The 18,567-nt window shown below is 43.8% G+C and overlaps 1 protein-coding gene across 6 annotated transcripts in view; it reads left to right on the top strand.

The window, feature by feature from the left end:
* Positions 1 to 18,567, top strand: part of GRIA1 (glutamate ionotropic receptor AMPA type subunit 1) — a 278,435-nt gene that overhangs the window by 169,406 nt on the left and 90,462 nt on the right. For all 6 annotated transcript variants that reach the window (XR_014473354.1, XM_083181740.1, XM_083181737.1 and 3 more), the window contains exon 3: positions 15,381 to 15,620. Coding sequence is in view for 5 of the 6 variants with exons in the window: in XM_083181740.1 (XP_083037866.1) it covers positions 15,381 to 15,620 (240 nt within the window). In the remaining variant the exon portion in view is untranslated. The remainder of the gene's footprint in view (positions 1 to 15,380; positions 15,621 to 18,567) is intronic.

Here is an 18,567-nt window from a genome sequence, read left to right as displayed (position 1 = left end):
CTTCACAGCTATATTTTATTTATGTGATGCCCTGGGGTGGTTTTGCTGGACTGGCTTGGGGGTGCCCTGTGCCCCAGGCATGAACCCCATAGTGCTAGGGACCTGCTCTAATGAGGAGACCTTAACGTGGTGAGCAGGTAGATATATTTGGCCAAATGTATGCTAACATCCTCAGAAATTAATTATAAAAGGAATACATGTTAGCAGTAATGATTGCATAGTGCACCTGCAACCCCCCTCTGTTTTGCATATAGCTAAAAATCTCAGCAAGGTAGCACCTCTCATTACAGGGTGTGCAGTCTAGGGCCCCCCCCCTTTGTCTGAAGTAGAAATTAACCAAGCAAAGAGAGAGAGAGAGAGAGAGAGAGAGAGAGAGAGAGAGAGAGAGAGAGAGAGAGAGAGAGAGAGAGAGAGAGGGAGAGAGAGAGAACGAAGGAGAGAGAGAGAGCAAGAGAGAGAGAGAAAGAGAGAACGAAGAAGAGAGAAAGAGAGAGAACAAAGGTGAGAGAGAGCAAGAGAAAGAGAGAGAGATAAGAGGGAGAGAAAGAAGATGTAGATAGCCGAGAGACTGATGCTTTCATGTAGAAAAGACAGAGGATACCATCTTTGTTCTCCTCTATGAAGGGGGTATGGTCTGTATCAAGGAGAATGCAGCTTAAGTCCTGTAGAGTTTGCCTTCAGAGAGTTACCAGAGAAAGATAAAGAAGCAACACTGCTACATGAAGCAGCTTTGAAGTAGACAATGAGATGCACTGATTTTATTTTGAATTACAAATAATGCAAATGATCTATTATTATATTGAACAGTTATGTATAAAGCACCAGATTGCTGGATAACTGGGGTAACTAATGGTTACATATCTGATACACATCTATATGTAGGTCATTCGCTGATGCTTACACTGCAGGTAGATGTTAGGTTATATCCCTGATCGGCTTTGATGGGTTTCACTGTTTCCATACAACTCTATGGATGCAGCAAATATAAACTGTTAGGGGACAGATGTACTAAGCCTGAAACGTGATAAAATGGTGATAAACAGCCAGCCAATCAGCTCCTACCTGCCATGTTACAGGATGTGTTTGAAAAATTATAGGTACGAGATGATTGGTTGGTGGTTTATCACTGTCCATTTTATCACTTTTCAAGGCTGAGTACATCTCACCATTTGTGATAAAAAGGGCTTTTCTGTCCGTCACAACGGTATTTCTCCAAAATGTAATGGTATCTTAGGGGTTTATTCAATAAGGTGTGATAGTGTGATATCTGCGAGTAAGGGATGCGATGCTGCATGTCGCTATGAGGTTAGCTCTGGGCTTGCTGATTTATGTTTTACAAACTCATGGGGCTTAGTCCAAAGATCAATGAGTCTAGGGCAAGATAGGGCCATCAGGAGGACAAGTTCAGATGGCATTCCTAGCATTGCTATGCCAGTACAATGGCAACTCACCCACATTGTATATCATTGAATCAACCCCTTAGTATGGTGTTATTATAATGAAAGAAGTTCGAAAAAAATACTTATTGAATAAATAATAAAAATTCCAAGAGGTCACTTGAAAATAAATAGGGATATTGCCCAATCTCCCAGTTAATCCATGTTTAGTAATTATATAACTTACACTACTCTTATTACATTATACAGGTTGAGTATCCCTTATCCAAAAATGTGTTATCCAAATTATTCTGAAAACCATACATTCCAGAAAATGAAAAAGAAAAAAATATTTCTAACAGCACTACTGGGTACATCAGTAACAGCACTATTGGAGACATGATATGTAACTGGCACTACTGAGGACATGATATGTAACTGGCACTACTGGAGACATGATATGTAACTGACACTACTAGAGACATGATATGTAACTGGCACTACTGGGGACATGATATGTAACTGACACTACTGGAGACATGACATGTAACTGGCACTACTGAGGACATGACATGTAACTGGCACTACTGCGGACATGATATGTAACTGGCACTACTGGGAACATGATATGTAACTGGCACTACTGAGGACATGACATGTAACTGGCACTACTTGGAACATGATTTGTAACTGGCGCTACTGGGGACATGCTATGTAACTGGCACTACTGAGGACATGATATGTAACTGGCACTACTGAGGACATGATATGTAACTGGCACTACTGAGGACATGATATGTAACTGGCACTACTGGAGACATGATATGTAACTGGCACTACTGAGGACATGATATGTAACTGGCACTACTGGAGACATGATATGTAACTGACACTACTAGAGACATGATATGTAACTGGCACTACTGGGGACATGATATGTAACTGACACTACTGGAGACATGATATGTAACTGGCACTACTGAGGACATGACATGTAACTGGCACTACTGAGGACATGACATGTGACTGGCACTACTGCGGACATGATATGTAACTGGCACTACTGGGAACATGATATGTAACTGGCACTACTGAGGACATGACATGTAACTGGCACTACTGGGGACATGATTTGTAACTGGCACTACTGAGGATATGACATGTAACTGGCACTACTGGGAACATGATATGTAACTGGCACTACTGAGGACATGATATGTAACTGGCACTACTGAGGACATGATATGTAACTGGCACTACTGAGGACATGATATGTAACTGGCACTACTGGAGACATGATATGTAACTGGCACTACTGAGAACATGATATGTAACTGGCACTACTGGAGACATGATATGTAACTGACACTACTAGAGACATGATATGTAACTGGCACTACTGGGGACATGATATGTAACTGACACTACTGGAGACATGATATGTAACTGGCACTACTGAGGACATGACATGTAACTGGCACTACTGAGGACATGACATGTGACTGGCACTACTGCGGACATGATATGTAACTGGCACTACTGGGAACATGATATGTAACTGGCACTACTGAGGACATGACATGTAACTGGCACTACTGGGGACATGATATGTAACTGGCACTACTGAGGACATGACATGTAACTAGCACTACTGGGAACATGATATGTAACTGGCACTAAATATGTGCAAAAAAAGATTGCTTGGCATTCGCCTGAGATAGTTCACAAACTTTGTTTCATGTTTTGAAACTTTGTTTCATGCACAAATACAATGTATTTGTGTGTATTCCATGTGTTTGTACAACATAAATGCAAGATACCTCAAGATACATCATTGAAATATAAAAATATTCTGAAATACGGAATAATCCGTAATCCAAGCATTTTGGATATGGGATACTCAACCTGTATTACATTTGTTTTATATTTAAACAATTTCTTTCCATTTCTTAAAAGGTGTTGACTTTTAAAAAAGGTTTTATAAAGTGAAAATGAAAAACGCAGATCTCAGAATATATCCTATTGCACATGTGCTCAGAGACAGAGGGGGGGGGGGGGGGGTATTCAATCCCCAGTCCGACTGTCGGGAAAGTTTTCGACCCGTTCCAACTGTAACTCCACAGTCAGTATACAATGTTCCGGCTGCTGAGTGTTGTAATGATAATTTATTATTGGAAGCGGTAGCTAAATTGGCAGAATCTGCCGCAAATTCTACAATTAGTAGCCACTTCCGACAATTCAGAACACACGAATGCCCGAGTGCCCGAACACCCGAGCACACCCAAGCCCCCTCCCCTCCGAGCGGCTCTGAACTTCCCTGAGCATCCGCAAACAGCCGAAGCCGGCAGCAGCGGCTGCAGCTTGAGTGGTGATTATTTCTGGGGCAGGTCAAACCTGCCCTGGTACGGTAGGTTTGACCAGCCCCAGGAAAATCCATCATTCAAAGGGTTAATATTCTCAATGGAGGAGTTTTTTTAAATATTCGAAAGAGAAGTGTTCTAAATGTTATTCTACAGACTAGAAAAATGACAGAAGCTGATTGGTTGGTGGTTTATCTCCCCCACTTTGAGGCTGGATGGTTCCATCAATCAATGGAAGGTTCACCAGCCAGATAAGAAATGGAAAGCTGATGAGGCGGCTAGATTGGCAATACACATTATCGGTATATTTATTACGGTTCAGTGACAGTCTATGAAATGTACCAGCATAAGCTATGTCTAGTCTGAAGGATCTGAAGAATAAAGATATTTGTGACGCTAGACTGGACACAAGGGGGCTAATTCAGATGCGGTTGGAGTAGGTATCACTTCAGCAGTGATCAGTGGTGGAACTTGTGGGTGGTGAGCCCAAGTGCAAAAATATAATTTGGGCCCCCTTCTCCACTACAACCTAAGTTCCCAATATGCACCCTGGCAGAGGGTGACAGGGAGAAGCAGAGGGCGACAGGGAGAGGCAGGAGGAAGCAGAAGGTGACAGGGAAAAGAAGTGGGCCCCTTAGTCCTCAGGGCCCCTGGTGCACTGCACCTACTGCACCTAAGGTAATTTCGCTTCTAGCAGTGATTGTAGCTGTTTGTAAATGCAGCAGGTGGCATCTATCACAAGTAGCCACCTCCTGCTGTAGTTGGATGCAGCACTGGATCACGACGACTCCATCAATACCTTGCAGCACTCGTAAAGACCAACATCGGGACACTCTGCGTGAACATCTGAATAGCATTGGGTTACTAATGGCTGGGGATTTCATTTGGCAGGGGTCAGAAGATGCCAATACTGGCCTCTGGTTTGGGAATACCTCCTGTCATCGCCCCCTCCTTCCGCACGAACAGCTACATTCTCTCAATAAGGCTGCAGCTAATGGGGCACTGCATCCAAAGTCCCAGGACCGTTCCAGACATGTGCAGTGCGGGTTCTGTGCAGACCCAGAATCAAACACCATCAGAGATGAATTAGATCCATAGTTATATCTATACTTTTATGCTTTATGAAAATAAGATATCCTGCAACTCATTTGTCTGCATTTTATATTGTCATACAAATCAGGGCAGCTCCTCTTATTGCATTTGATGCCAGCAGAACACACCACCACTTGTGTCCTAACTTTCCCAGCCCCCTAAAATCTTGGTTTTAAATGTTGTTTTCCCACACAAAACCAGTTGTAGACATTCTCATTGAAAACTTGTACCAAACTCATCTAGGAGACCAAGAACACCAATCCAGCCATTTAAACACCTACTGCTCCTCTAAAAAAAATGTGATAATCTCATAGTATGAAACCGCATCACTTTGTGAGACTCAGTGATGTAATATAAAGGGACGGTATCCAAAAATATTTCCGAGATGTAGCAGCCACGGCCAGTTTCTTTCATTTGTAATTGATTGTGACAAGATGCCGCGGGGCTCTTCATGAGATGTATGGTTAATTGGTTATCTAAACATTTGGTTATCAGCGCATCTGCCCAGCATACCTAGTAATCAGCACTGAAGGAAAAGGGGGCACGCTTTACTCCAACATGCCATTGATCTACAAAGGTAGAAGTATGTGAGCGGCGTTCTGATGAGAGAAGGGCCATGTAAGGAGAATAGATCTTCACATCACGATTTGCATTAGATTAATCCGTAAGTAGCAGAACAGGGGCACGGGGGCAGAGCTATCTTAGAACAAAGATGATCAAAGTATGTGTGAAGTGTACATTGGAATGTATAATTTGCAGAATTCTGACATTGTCTTGATGATACCCTCCCTCAATGTCACTGAGGAAAGGGATTACTTCTGCTGGAGAACTGTTGTTTTAAAGGAGAAAGGAAAGAGGGCTGGGACGATGCTTTGTGACCTGCAGAGACGGGCTTGAACGCTACATCAAAAAGCATCAAACAGCGGAGAAAAAAAAATCAGGCCTCAAACTGGCTTTGGAAAATTACCATCCTTTCAATCTTTCAGTGATGTTTCGATACCTTTCCAAGCTGTAAGCAGAGCTCGTTCCCCCTCCGATGACTGTTACTGGAATGCAACCATATCATTAAATGCACTTAGATTTACTTCTCTGTGTGGTGGCAAACAATGAGCCTAGAGGAACATTTTGACTTGTGCAGGTACATTGCTGACATTCATTCATGTCAATGAAAGGAACGTTAAAGAGCAAGTAAAGTCAGTATTTGACATTAACATAAATCAAAGACTGTGTATTACTGCGCTGGATAACAAAAATGAAATCACAGGAGTGTTGCGCATAATTGACAGGTTGACATAGGAATGGCTTGAGTACATGGTTCACTCAAAACGGTGCGGGGACTGCTCAACTCTGCTGACCTCTATCAGGTTCCAGTTAGACGCTGTCCTAATAATGTTGGAAGGGATTCACCTGTCTATAATAGGGTGCAGAGGGAAGCATTTTACTGTAATGGAGCGGCAGTGGAATATTTACTGTCAAAATACTGGGGATATATGAATGGTACTCCCAAGAGGTTTTTGGAGGATTGGTAGAGTGCTACCATTATTTTAAGCCAAGTAAGTGAGGGATTAAGAAAGTGGATATTTGGGGAGTTGGTGGGATACATTGAAGGTCCCATGAAGGTAATGGGAATATAAATAAATACTGTATATTGATGCTGGGTGTACTTGGTGGCATAGTGCAGTGGGTGGTACTGTGGGGCATAATATTAACAGTAGGGGTATAGTGTGGCAGAGTGGGTGCACTGCGGGCATATTTATACTGGGGGAAGTGGTATAAGGGCACAGGATTGCATCATGTCATTTTATTGGTCGGTGACCCCACAAATTACTGTAGTTGTCCTTGGACCACCACAAAATGTAGGACGTTATTCAGACTTGATCGCACAGCTGTGAATTTAGAGGCCAGGCGACAATCGAATGTCTACGTACGTGTATGACTCATAGGCCACCCTGTGATGAAATCCTGCTTCGTTATTTTTTATCACTGGCCGTACGCAAGTTAATTGACAGAAAAACGGCATTTGGGGATGGTAAATGGACATTTTCTGGGAGTTTCAGGGAAAACACATTCACACCCAGGCATTGAGGGGAAGTCATGTGATGTCAGCTCGGAACCCAAACAGCCTGTTTATATCACACCCAAGTAAGTAAGTCCTGAGCTACACACAGACTTCACACACTGGAGAAATCATTCGGCGGTGAGTGGCTTCCGTATGGATTTTCTGCTTATGGCCAATCATGGTAATTATGGTAATTTTCACGAGCCTTGCACAGTGCAGGATTTCACTCTGGCTGTTCATGATAACCTGATCGCAGGCAGGGCTCTGCAAATTTGCAGCCCATCCAGTCCTCAGTGGTACAGTGACAATTAGCTGTAAGATAAGCTTACTTCTGTTTGTTAAATCATTTGAAACTAAAAGTAAACTTACTGTACTAACAGAAAGTATAAAACTAATGTTTAAAGTACTAAGGATAGTTATTTATAATACCACACCCACCTTTCATTGTATAACAATTATAACAATTGTAACAATAACAATGGTATCACAATGAATTTTAAAAAGTATAATTTTAGTCTCTTTTCCCAACAATAAATATACGTAATTCTTAGAACATAAACAGCCAAAAGGAATTTTGATGATCTTTACAACATCTATCGCTGGGCCATAAACTGTAGCTGACTGGTAACCTGAACGCATACTGTATATCTCTGCATAAGCCTTCCTAGCAGAGCCGGATTAAGCCTTCGGGGGGGCCCAGGGCACTTTAGATATTTCATATATATAAAATACCACATGAAAAGCCTCTGTCTGCCCCTCTGTACTTTACTCCCTTACTCTGTAGGAGCCCTGACAGGCTCAGCCCTGCCTCTGATTAAAAACCCTCCCATGACAAGGCAGCTGCTGCTGCTGCTATCCTTCATGGGCCTGAGAAGCATGTAATGAGCTCCACCAAGCAGAGCTCAGCACAAGCCTCTCAGCCTCTGACCTCTCGTAGAAAAGTGTTGTGGGACTTAGTCCTAGCCAGGGGACTAGAGCCAGGTCTCAGTATTCACAAACTTCCTATGCAAGACAAAATAGCTCATTCCGCTCATTATGTTTAGAAAAAAAGAGTATATAATGTCTATTGTCATGCTAGGAGGGGAAGTCAGCCAATGAAGCAATATAGATAACTTTTGATTAACTTATTCAAATGCACAGGTGAATAGAGTTGCCCCCTTGGGAAGAGTAGCCCAGCATCAGATGAATCCATTGCCTCCCAGTTATGCCTCTGCATTAGAGGCAGACCTGAATGTTAGAGATGACATTGCAACTTTTCCCCAAAGAAGTGCAAGGAAAGACTTCCAATGCCCCCAGAATGCAGTGTGCGGTTTGAGAGCAGCACATTGTATCAGTGTTGAATGTACAGAATTAATTCCCCCAAGAGTATGACCCATTTCTAGTGTCTATGACTGGTACACTTAACAGTGCTGTAGAATATCAAGGACTTACAGTAACTCATGACCCGGCCCTGGTCTACAGTAAATGATGACACTTTACACTATGGTCATGCAGAACAATAATTACAAGCTGGGTAGTAGACATTGAACTCTTCTTGTGTTATTAATAGGGCAGTAACATAACAGAAACAGGAAACACATTTTTATTTTTAGAAAATGTGCCAACCGTAAGAAGATCCTGGCCTGATGTAATCTCATATGAAATAATATTGCCTGTTTCATCAATAGATGCTTTTGTGTTGATAAAATATAACTGACATCTGTCAACGTAAATCTTTATAACTGTCCTCTCAATGGAGCTTTGAAGAACCAAATATCTTTCTCAGTGGGGAAAACCATTTTGTTAGTTAAATCAATACTAATAAGAAAGTAGAATATCAAATTACTAGAAAGCAGGAGCATTATTGCAACACCCCCTGCGTTCCTGAAATTGCAGCCTGTAAGTCCACAAAGAGCAATGGCATCACCAGTTCCTAGAACAATGATTGGTTGCCTTTCTACGAATATTGGTCTGGTCCTCAGAAGACTGTCAGGAAACTCCATAAGCCTAAAGGGGTTTAACCCTAAGGTTGAGCTGGCCTTTGTGATAAGATCAAGGACATGAGTGTTTATTTTAGTTGTGGTCCAATAGTAGTTTAGGTTAGTGTAGGACTTATGGGCCAGAGATTTGTGCCAGAAATTCATAATGGGAGATTCATCATGAGAGATTTCAAATCTCTCAGTATAAATAATGGGTTGGAATAAAGCCCGGGGGAGTGTCATATAACACATGTCACTGTCATTGTGACATGTAAACATTGGTGCAATAGTGTCCCTTGCTGCATATGCAAACCCGACACACTGCAGACCAGCTAAGATGATTTACAGCTGTTGCAATTGAGGCTGGTATATGACATGAAAGGATAAGGGGCCACAGAATTGTGCTTTATGTAGAGAAGAGTGCACAGGCTGGTGCATTGATGGTGAATGGAGAACATAACTAGCCAATAATGTACTTACACTGCCAGTTTTATTTTCACAGCGATATTCTTTTGGGACTATGTAAAAACCGGACCCGGACTAGACTCTGGACCGCCGGACAGGACATCAAAATCTGCTGTAGGGTCCGGTCCGGGGGGTGTCCCGTCCGGGGGGTTTCTTGTCCGGGGGGTTCCCTGTGATAGCTATCATCAGGGACATGGGGAAGGGGAGATTACAGCCTCCCCGTGTGGTCCGGACCATCCGGTTTTTGCTACATGCCCAGACCATACAGAGAGACTTTATTCTACCCCTCCTCCTCTACCTGGTGACAGGTGTCACAGGCAGCCCCCCGGACAGGACACCCCTGGACAGGACACCCCCCGGACCGGACGCTATAAGCTCCAAAATGCAGAGTTTGATATCTGGTCTGGCGGTCCGGGGGTTTTGTCCTGGTCCGGTTTTTACCCATACCCTATTCTTTTCAATTTAGCTGAGATCCCCCAATATTTTTATATATGTCAGAACATTCTTCATTTGCAGCCCACAAAAAGGCTCAAAGCCCGCCCACTTTGCAGAATGCAAATTTCATGATGACCCTACTTGCAAAATAATTTTCTCACAAACAAAACATTTCTCATGGCACACAATTTACAGAATTTACCTGCACTTCATCTCCCACCCCCTGGTGCCAGTGCTTAATCAGCAGAGTGCCCCGCAGCAGCGCCCCATGTCCCGGGACAGCCGTGCACTGCCCGTTGAGCGCTCTTCTGGCTCACCTGGAGCACAGGAGCCATCACTGCCCATGGTCCACTCCTCAAACTGGTCACTCATCCGCTGAGGCTTGGGCGCTGAGACGGAGTGCAGGCAGTGCCGAGCTCCATGCACTCAAACGCCAGTATGAGCCGGCTCTGGCGTCTCTAGGGGCGGCGTCATGGGAGCTCAGGGCAGCTGAATACTCAGGCCACCACACACGCTGAAATGCGTGGGCCTTCTGAGCGAAAATCAGGTCCGTTTTGTATCGTGGTCCCGCGGGGCCACGCATCTGTGCTGCTGTGTGGTCTACACACACACAGCGATAGTAAGCCACTTTCTGAGCGATTATGTAAAATTGCTCAGAAAGTGGCTAAATATCGCTCTGTGTGTAGGGCCCTTTAGGCCAGAAGAGGTTTTTTTTAGCTGTTACCAGACTGAGGCCACTTTTATCTGATTAATCCCAACCATCTCTCACTCTGGGGGTTATGCTGGTTCACTACTTCTGGCAAATTTCTTCTTAAATGGACAAAACATGTGCCTTGCAGGGGGTCAGATGTAAAATGTACAGAGATAATTAGATTTGGGTGAGTGTTTTTATTTCTGTGCAGGGTAAATACTGACTGCTTTATTTTTACACTGCAATATAGATCTCACTTTGAAGTAAAACCCCACCCAGATCTAATTCTCTCTGCACAAGTAACATCTACCCCACCTGCAGTGCACATGGTTTTGTCCATCAAAGAAGGAATTTGCCAGAAGGAGTGAACCAGAATAACCCCCTATTTTGTGTCATCTTGTGGTTGTTATTAGTGGACATTATAGTGCCTAGCTGTATATTCTTCTGAACAGTAAGGTTTTTGCTAATTCCAGGGGGTCATTAACATCACCCTGCTGGGTAGGTCTTCATTTAAGACATGATATAAAGTCATAGGCAGAGACCATTTTGATAGGCCAGGGGCAGAACACTGCCTCATTTTATACTTGAGATCACTTATACCACTTTCAGACAGAAAAACCTTTAAATCCCAGCTTTTACATGGCATTCGAGTGCCGGGTCATTTTGCAGTTCCCAGACTGACACCCACCCCCCTTTCACACAGGAAAGCAAATTACCGGTTCAAGCCTCTACTGTGTGAAATGGTCAACCCGGGTCAAACTCTGGTCGAAATTTCCAGGTCTTCGACCCTGGTAAATACCTTGGGGGAAGACCCAGGAATTTGATGATGTTAGATGTCCGTCCACACCACCTGTTGTTCTATTCAGGTTGCCCCATAAGGCTTCTCCCGCAATGGAGAAGCCAAAAGTAGGTAAGTATGCACCCTACTGCTTAAGTACTGGGCTGTTTGTTGTGTCAGGGCACCTGTTGGTGTGCACTTTTGCACCCTAGTCTGTTCTTGTTCTTTCTACCCCTCTTTTTCATGTAAATATATATATATATATATATATATATATATATATACATACATATATACAATGGTGTAGAGGCGGCACTCCAAACTTAAAGGTGGATGGTAGGAAGCTTCATCAATGAAGCGGTGCCCTCCGTGTAAATGACAGAATGTTCTGTCACTGATGTAGGGATCTTGGGGGACGGTGGCACTCGCATAAAAAACACAGGAGACACTTCTTCTCACTAACGTTTCGGAGCACAGCTGCTCCTTTATCAAAGTGCAAAGTTTGCTTTGCACTTTGATAAAGGAGCAGCTGTGCTCCGAAACGTTAGCGAGAAGAAGTGTCTCCTGTGTTTTTTATGCGAGTGCCGCCATCCCCCAAGATCCCTATATATATATATATCTCTATCTCTATCTCTATCTCTATCTATCTCTTTAGGTGATGGCCTGGCACTCCCCCAGCTGGGTTCAGCTACCCTGGTGCCCTCCAGAATAGATGGGTAGGGAGATGAAATAAGGCGTTGAAAGAAAACCCGTCTGAGTGCTGCCTTATTTCGTCTCTCTCTCTCTCTCTCTCTATATATATATATATATATATATATATATATATATATATATATATATATATATATATATGTTGAAAACAATGCGAGTCTTTCATAAAAAAAAGAAATAAAAGAAACAATTTAAATGACTCAGAAGAAATGTACAATACAGGTAAAGAAACAAAGTTGATGCTGTATAAAAAATATGCGCCTACATTATAATAATCAAAGAACAAATCTAATTCCTATCCAGTACAGTACAGTATGTATTCAGCTGTTGCATGCAGTCAGCACTGTCATTACAATGTTGGTGACAAATGAGAGCCATTAAGCCCTGGTCAGTAGGGACTAAAACATTACTTTAGAAGTGCTGGTCTATGAGTCATTTATATATTTTTTTTAAACCCGTAGAAGTCAGAGATAGATGGCAGCACGATAAAAGCAAAAATATGGATTCATTCAATTTCATATTTTGATTTTATTCTATGAACAACTGAGATTTTTTGTTTTTATTTCTGTTATTTAAAAAGATAAAACTATACATATCGGAATAAATCACTGAAATGACTTGAAAATGCAAAAAAAAATAAAAAGATACAGTAGCTTATTATAAGATATAGGGGTATATTCAATTAGAATTGGAAACTGCCGTTTGTTGAAAAATGGTAGTTTCCTACTTTTTTTTTAGATGAATCCATGAACCGACTTATTCAATTTATGTGAATAGCCGCCAATCCACGTGCTTTTGTCGAAAACTGGCCAAATTCGACAGATTTTTTCCCGTTTCCAACAATCTCAATCCGATTTAAAAAAAGTCAGATTGAGGAGATGATGCAGGTTCGACGGTGCCGAGTAAGCAACTGCAACTCACCTGGTGCCGTCCGTCTGACGTCCTCCCGCCTCCGGTCGTTCTCCCGGTTCCGGTGCCGTGTGACAGTCTGATTTGGCCGCATTGAATAGGTATTGTCAGATCTATTCCTACAAATGCCTGTCGGAATGGATCCGACTCTAATTGTATATACCCCGTAGTATGACTTTGAATCATTTATAACTAAAAACATGCAAAAGTTAAAAAAAATAACTATATAACATTAACATACAGTTATTTATTTACGGTTTCTTATATATTATTTATGAGTCCTTTTTGTTAATAGCACAGTGTTAGGTATTTTGATTAAGGAGTCTATATATGAATCAAACATAAGCCTTTTCTGCAGCATTTGGGCTGTTGAAATTGCCTCTCAATATTTATAAAATGCTAAAGAGGGTAGAAATCACTGATTTACTTGTGTATCCTTCATCAAATCACTCCATCACTTCATCAAATTATGAAAGGGACTTTTTTTTTGGCAGCTCAGGCTTTTTTTTTTTGTACATTGATCAAAATCATCATGAATGTTTTGCTTGATGAACGGACTTGTGCATGCACAAGGAATAAAGAATATATTAATGGGGGTTTGGTGGGGGGCCATGTTGGTATTAAACCTACCTACCCATAGAGTTAGGTTTATGCAGAACCTTTACAACTGGTGCAAAACTGCTAAGTACAGTCGGACTTGAGGGTAAAGTTCTTTAATAAGTAGGCCCCACAATGTCCTGATATCTAAGCAAAAATTCAAATAGAAACTTATTTATTTATTTTTTCAGTGCAAACCAGAAAATGAAAGCAAACATCTAATTGGTTCCCATGGGAAACACAACCCTCATGTGGGCAATTTCCAATTTCTTAGCTACCTCCAATTTATACATCTAGACCTTTTTCTGGTTCACTCGCAAAGGGAAAATACTGACTGCTTTAATTTTACGCTGCAATATAGCTCTCACTTTGAGGTAACACCATAGCTGCTTACCCTCCTGCATCCTGCAGGAGACTCCCTGATATCTCCCTCTCTCCCTCATTAGTCTAACAATCTCCCTCATTTCACCTAGCCCACGTTACACTGTTACATTTTTTGGTAAAACAGGATTGATTGAGAGATAGATACAGTTACATTGAATCATCAGCACCATTTCCCAGCACTTTACCAAGTATAGTACCTACATTTGGATATAAGTCATTTTAAAAGATTACTCTCAGATGTAGCAGTACGCACCCATGCCTCTAGGTGCCACGTTCACAATCTATTTTCACAATCTCCCCATATATGGAACTAGACACGCCCTTTGCGAGGAGCATGACACGACCCCTCAATGGGGCATTGTGCAAAATTCTACTACCAACTATAATATCCCTGAAACTAGTTTTCAAAAGTAGGCAAGTATGAGTAACACCCCACCCAAATCTTATTCTATCTACACAAGTTACATCTGCCCCACCTGCAGTGCACATGGTTTTGTCCATTTGAGAAGGATTTTGCCTTCGTGAGTGAACCTGAATAAGGGCCCTAGAACCTTGATGATCTACAATATCAAGGATATTTCGCCCTACATTGCTTTAGCAATAATATGACAATTGTTTGTTTTCTATTCTTCCTAGTGATTCTGTTGTATCGGCTGATGTAACTTGTGCAGAGAGAATTAGATTTGGGTGGGGTTTTACTTCAAAGTGAGATCTAAGTAAGTAAGTATATGGCAGTGTACAACTAAAGCAGTCAGTATTTTCCCTGCACAGAAACAAAATAGCTCACCCAAATCTACTGTAAATCTCTCTGCACATATTACATCTGCCCCCCCCCCCTGTAGTGCACATGGTTTTGTCCATTCGAGAAGGAATTTGCCTTTGCGAGTGAACCAGAATAAGGGCCCTACCCCTTAGATCCCTGCTATTGCTAAAAGGAGGTGTCAATCTCCTGTAGGCAACTCCTGCTTAGAACTTTCATTCGGCAGAATTCCACGGCTACTTCCTTGCATCTATGCAATCCCATACAAACATGAGCTGGACCCTAAGTGCAACAACACAGCTGCAGGAAAACAGAACATTTCTATTATAACAGCCATTGTTGTTTCAGGCGTAACATCAAATTGTGCAAAAAAAACAATGATAAAATAATAGCCATTAATTTTCTTGCTAGATGGTCTGTGCCAAATAACAGTTGATCTCACCAAAGCGTAATAACAATTTAGACACAATAGCCTGCAACAGAATCAACACAAGAGTGCCCAAGAATGAATACGTCTGCAAACTCTAAAATGATGACATTAACTCTGCAGCCTTGGTTAATGAACTGTTCTTATTTATTTATTTCTATATACCCATTTAAAAGGTTTGTGCGCCAAACTCCATTGCTAATGAAAGGACCGCATGCAATGGGAAATATAATTGCAACCTTTATTTCTTTTAAACTGTGAATCATAATGTGCTTTGGTAGATAATGGGATGTTTTACTGAGTCTCTACTTGTAAAATGCATACAGTGTATTACAGGGTGATCTGACCTCAGGCTTGTTTTCCTTTCTCCTCTTCCAGTTTGCTCACAGTTTGCCAAGGGAGTGTATGCCATATTCGGGTTCTACGACCGGAAGACAGTCAACATGCTGACTTCGTTTTGCGGTGCTCTTCATGTTTGCTTCATTACCCCCAGCTTCCCCGTAGCCACTTCAAATCAGTTTGTCCTACAGCTGAGGCCGGAACTTCAAGACGCTCTAATTAGTGTTATTGAGTATTACAAGTGGAAAAAGTTTGTGTACATCTATGATGCAGACCGAGGTAAGATGGATCAACCTACATTACGTTCTAGATTGCTTACAGGTCATGGCCAAGACATGAGATTTGTGTACATGCAGGGCCGGCGCCACCACTAGGCAGCCAATCAGGTGAGCGGCTCCCTCTCTCTCACCAGCCCCCCCTTGTGCCGGCTCTGTGTACATGACTGAAACTACTCATAACATATTATATTCTATTATACAGTACTTATGTTGCTGTGTTCTTAGAGTAGTGTTGGGCATTTCATTGCTGTTTAGATGTTTGCCACTATTAATTAAGATTAATTAAGATTAAATCTGAATTAATTTCTAAAAATGTAGGGCGGTGGGCAGGGGGATTCGCGGATGGGAACGCCCAGCATTTCATGGGTGTTCCCATGAATATGCTGGGCATTCCCATGGAAATTTTCTGATGACACAGGTGCGGGGAGTGGGCAGCTGACGTCAGCAGATGGCAGCTGCCCACCCGCTTCATGCAGAGACACCACAGAGGTGTCTCAGATCTGCGAGCGCTGGATAAATCATTCGATGGTCGCTGACCATCGAATGATTTCTCCCCTGCACCCGAGGCTGTGAATGGATGATTATGCAAATTATCCATTTGCAGCCATGCAGGGAATCGTGGATGCGAGGGGGGGGGGGGGTGGTACGGCTTTGCAGGCGGGCGGCGCGGCATCTGGGGGACTCGCAAGGCTGCTAAATTCGCATCCTTGCTAGTCAACCAGAATGAGGACCAAAGTTTTAAAGTATCCGTAGTTGACGTAACCCATTATGACCCCCTCTACAGACAATATAAAGAAATGCATTTTGTAGGCCAGTGGTCCCCAAATTTCTTGAATCATGGGGCCTCAAAGTTTCTTATTGACAAATAAAAAAAAAAAAAAAATATATATATATATATATATATATATATACTAGGTGATTCATCGCGCCCTACGGGCGCTCTTCACACCGTCGTAAGGGGCTGCGCCCCCTTAATTTGTGAACGTTTGTATATGAGAAATATGGTTAGAATTGTATGAAAGATGCCCTGTATTGCAACTTAGGTGTCCGCGAATCGCGGGAGGGGGGGTCGCGGAGGGTGCCGCGAATTGCAGGAGGGGGGGTCGCGGGGGGCGCCGCGAATTGCAGGAGGGGGGGTTGTGGGGGGGTGGATGCTGCGAATCGCGGGAGGGGAGGGATTGCAGAGAATCGCGGGAGGGGGGTCGCGGGGTGGGTTGCCGCAAATCGCGGGAGGGGGGTTACGGGGGCTGCGGCGAATCATGGTAGGGGGGGGTCACGGGGGGTGTGCCGTGAATCACGGGAGGGGGGGTCACGGGGTGGGGTGCCGAGAATCGCGGGGGAGGTGTGTGTGTGTGTGCCGTGAATCGCGGGAGTGGGGGTGGTGGGGGGGGTGTGACGCGAATCGCCACAAGAAAAAATCAAGACAGAAAGGTCAACACATGTAAATGTTGACATAAGTGTGGCACTTCATTGGTGTCCATGTCGACACATGGGAATGAATATGAAAATATTCAAAAAATTAAAAAAAAAACTTCAAAAACTCATGTCAACCTTTTTCATTGTCGACCATAGCCATGTCAGTGTTTTCCATGTGCAATTTAATTCTGGAGCTGCCGCGAATCACGGGGGGTGCCGCGAATTGCGGGAGGGGGGGGGGGTCGCGGGGTTGGGTGCCGCGAATCGCGGGAGGGCGGGGTTCACAGGGGTTCCGGTGGGGGGTTGCCGCGAATTGCGGGAGGTGGGGGGTCACGGGGGGTGCCGCGAATCGCGGGAGGGGGGGTTGCGGGGGGTGTGACGCGAATCGCCACAAGAAAAAATCAACACAGAAAGGTCAACACATGTAAATGTTGACATAAGTGTGCCACTTCATCGGTGTCCATGTTGACACATGACAATGAATATGAAAACATTCAAAAAATGAAATAAATCTTCAAAAACTCATGTCAACCTTTTTCATTGTCGACCATAGCCGTGCCAGTGTTTTGCATGTGCCATTTAATCCTGGGGCTGCCGCGATTTGCGGGAGGGGGGGGGGTTGCGGGGGGTGGGTGCCGCGAATCGCGGGAGAGCGGGGTTCATGGGGGTTCCGGTGGGGGGTTGCCGCGAATTGCGGGAGGGGGGGGGTGCCGCGAATCGCCGGAGGGGGGGTTGCGGGGGGTGTGACGCGAATCGCCACAAGAAAAAAATCAACACAGAAAGGTCAACACATGTAAATGTTGACATAAGTGTGGCACTTCATTGGTGTCCATGTCGACACATGAGAATGAATATGAAAATATAAAAAAAATTACAAAAAAACTTAAAAAACTCATGTCAACCTTTTTCATTGTCGACCATAGCCATGTCAGTGTTTTCCATGTGCAATTTAATTCTGGAGCTCCCGCGAATCACGGGGGGGGTGCCGTGAATTTCGGGAGGGGGGGTCGCGGGGGTGGGTGCCGCGAATCGCGGGAGGGCGGGGTTCACAGGGGTTCCGGTGGGGGGTTGCCGCGAATTGCGGGAGGTGGGGGGTCACGGGGGGTGCCGCGAATCGCGGGAGGGGGGGTTGCGGGGGGGGGGTGACGCGAATCGCCACAAGAAAAAATCAACACAGAAAGGTCAACACATGTAAATGTTGACATAAGTGTGCCACTTCATTGGTGTCCATGTCGACACATGACAATGAATATGAAAAAATTACAAAAATTAAAAATAAATCTTCAAAAACTCATGTCAACCTTTTTCATTGTCGACCATAGCCATGTCAGTGTTTTGCATGTGCCATTTAATCCTGGGGCTGCTGCGAATTGCGGGGGGAGGGGTGCCGCGAATCGCGGGAGGGGGGTCGCAGGGGGGGTGCCGCCAATCGTGCAAGGGGGGGTCGCGGGGGGGTTCTTTTTGCGCGAATCGCGGGAGGGAGGTCGCGGGGGGGGGGTTCCGCGAATCGGGGGGGGGGTCACGGGGGAGGG

This window comes from Crinia signifera, chromosome 4 (genome assembly GCF_055691185.1).
Source record: "Crinia signifera chromosome 4, ASM5569118v1, whole genome shotgun sequence".
NCBI lineage: Eukaryota > Metazoa > Chordata > Amphibia > Anura > Myobatrachidae > Crinia > Crinia signifera.
This window is presented reverse-complemented; position numbering and strand designations above follow the sequence as displayed.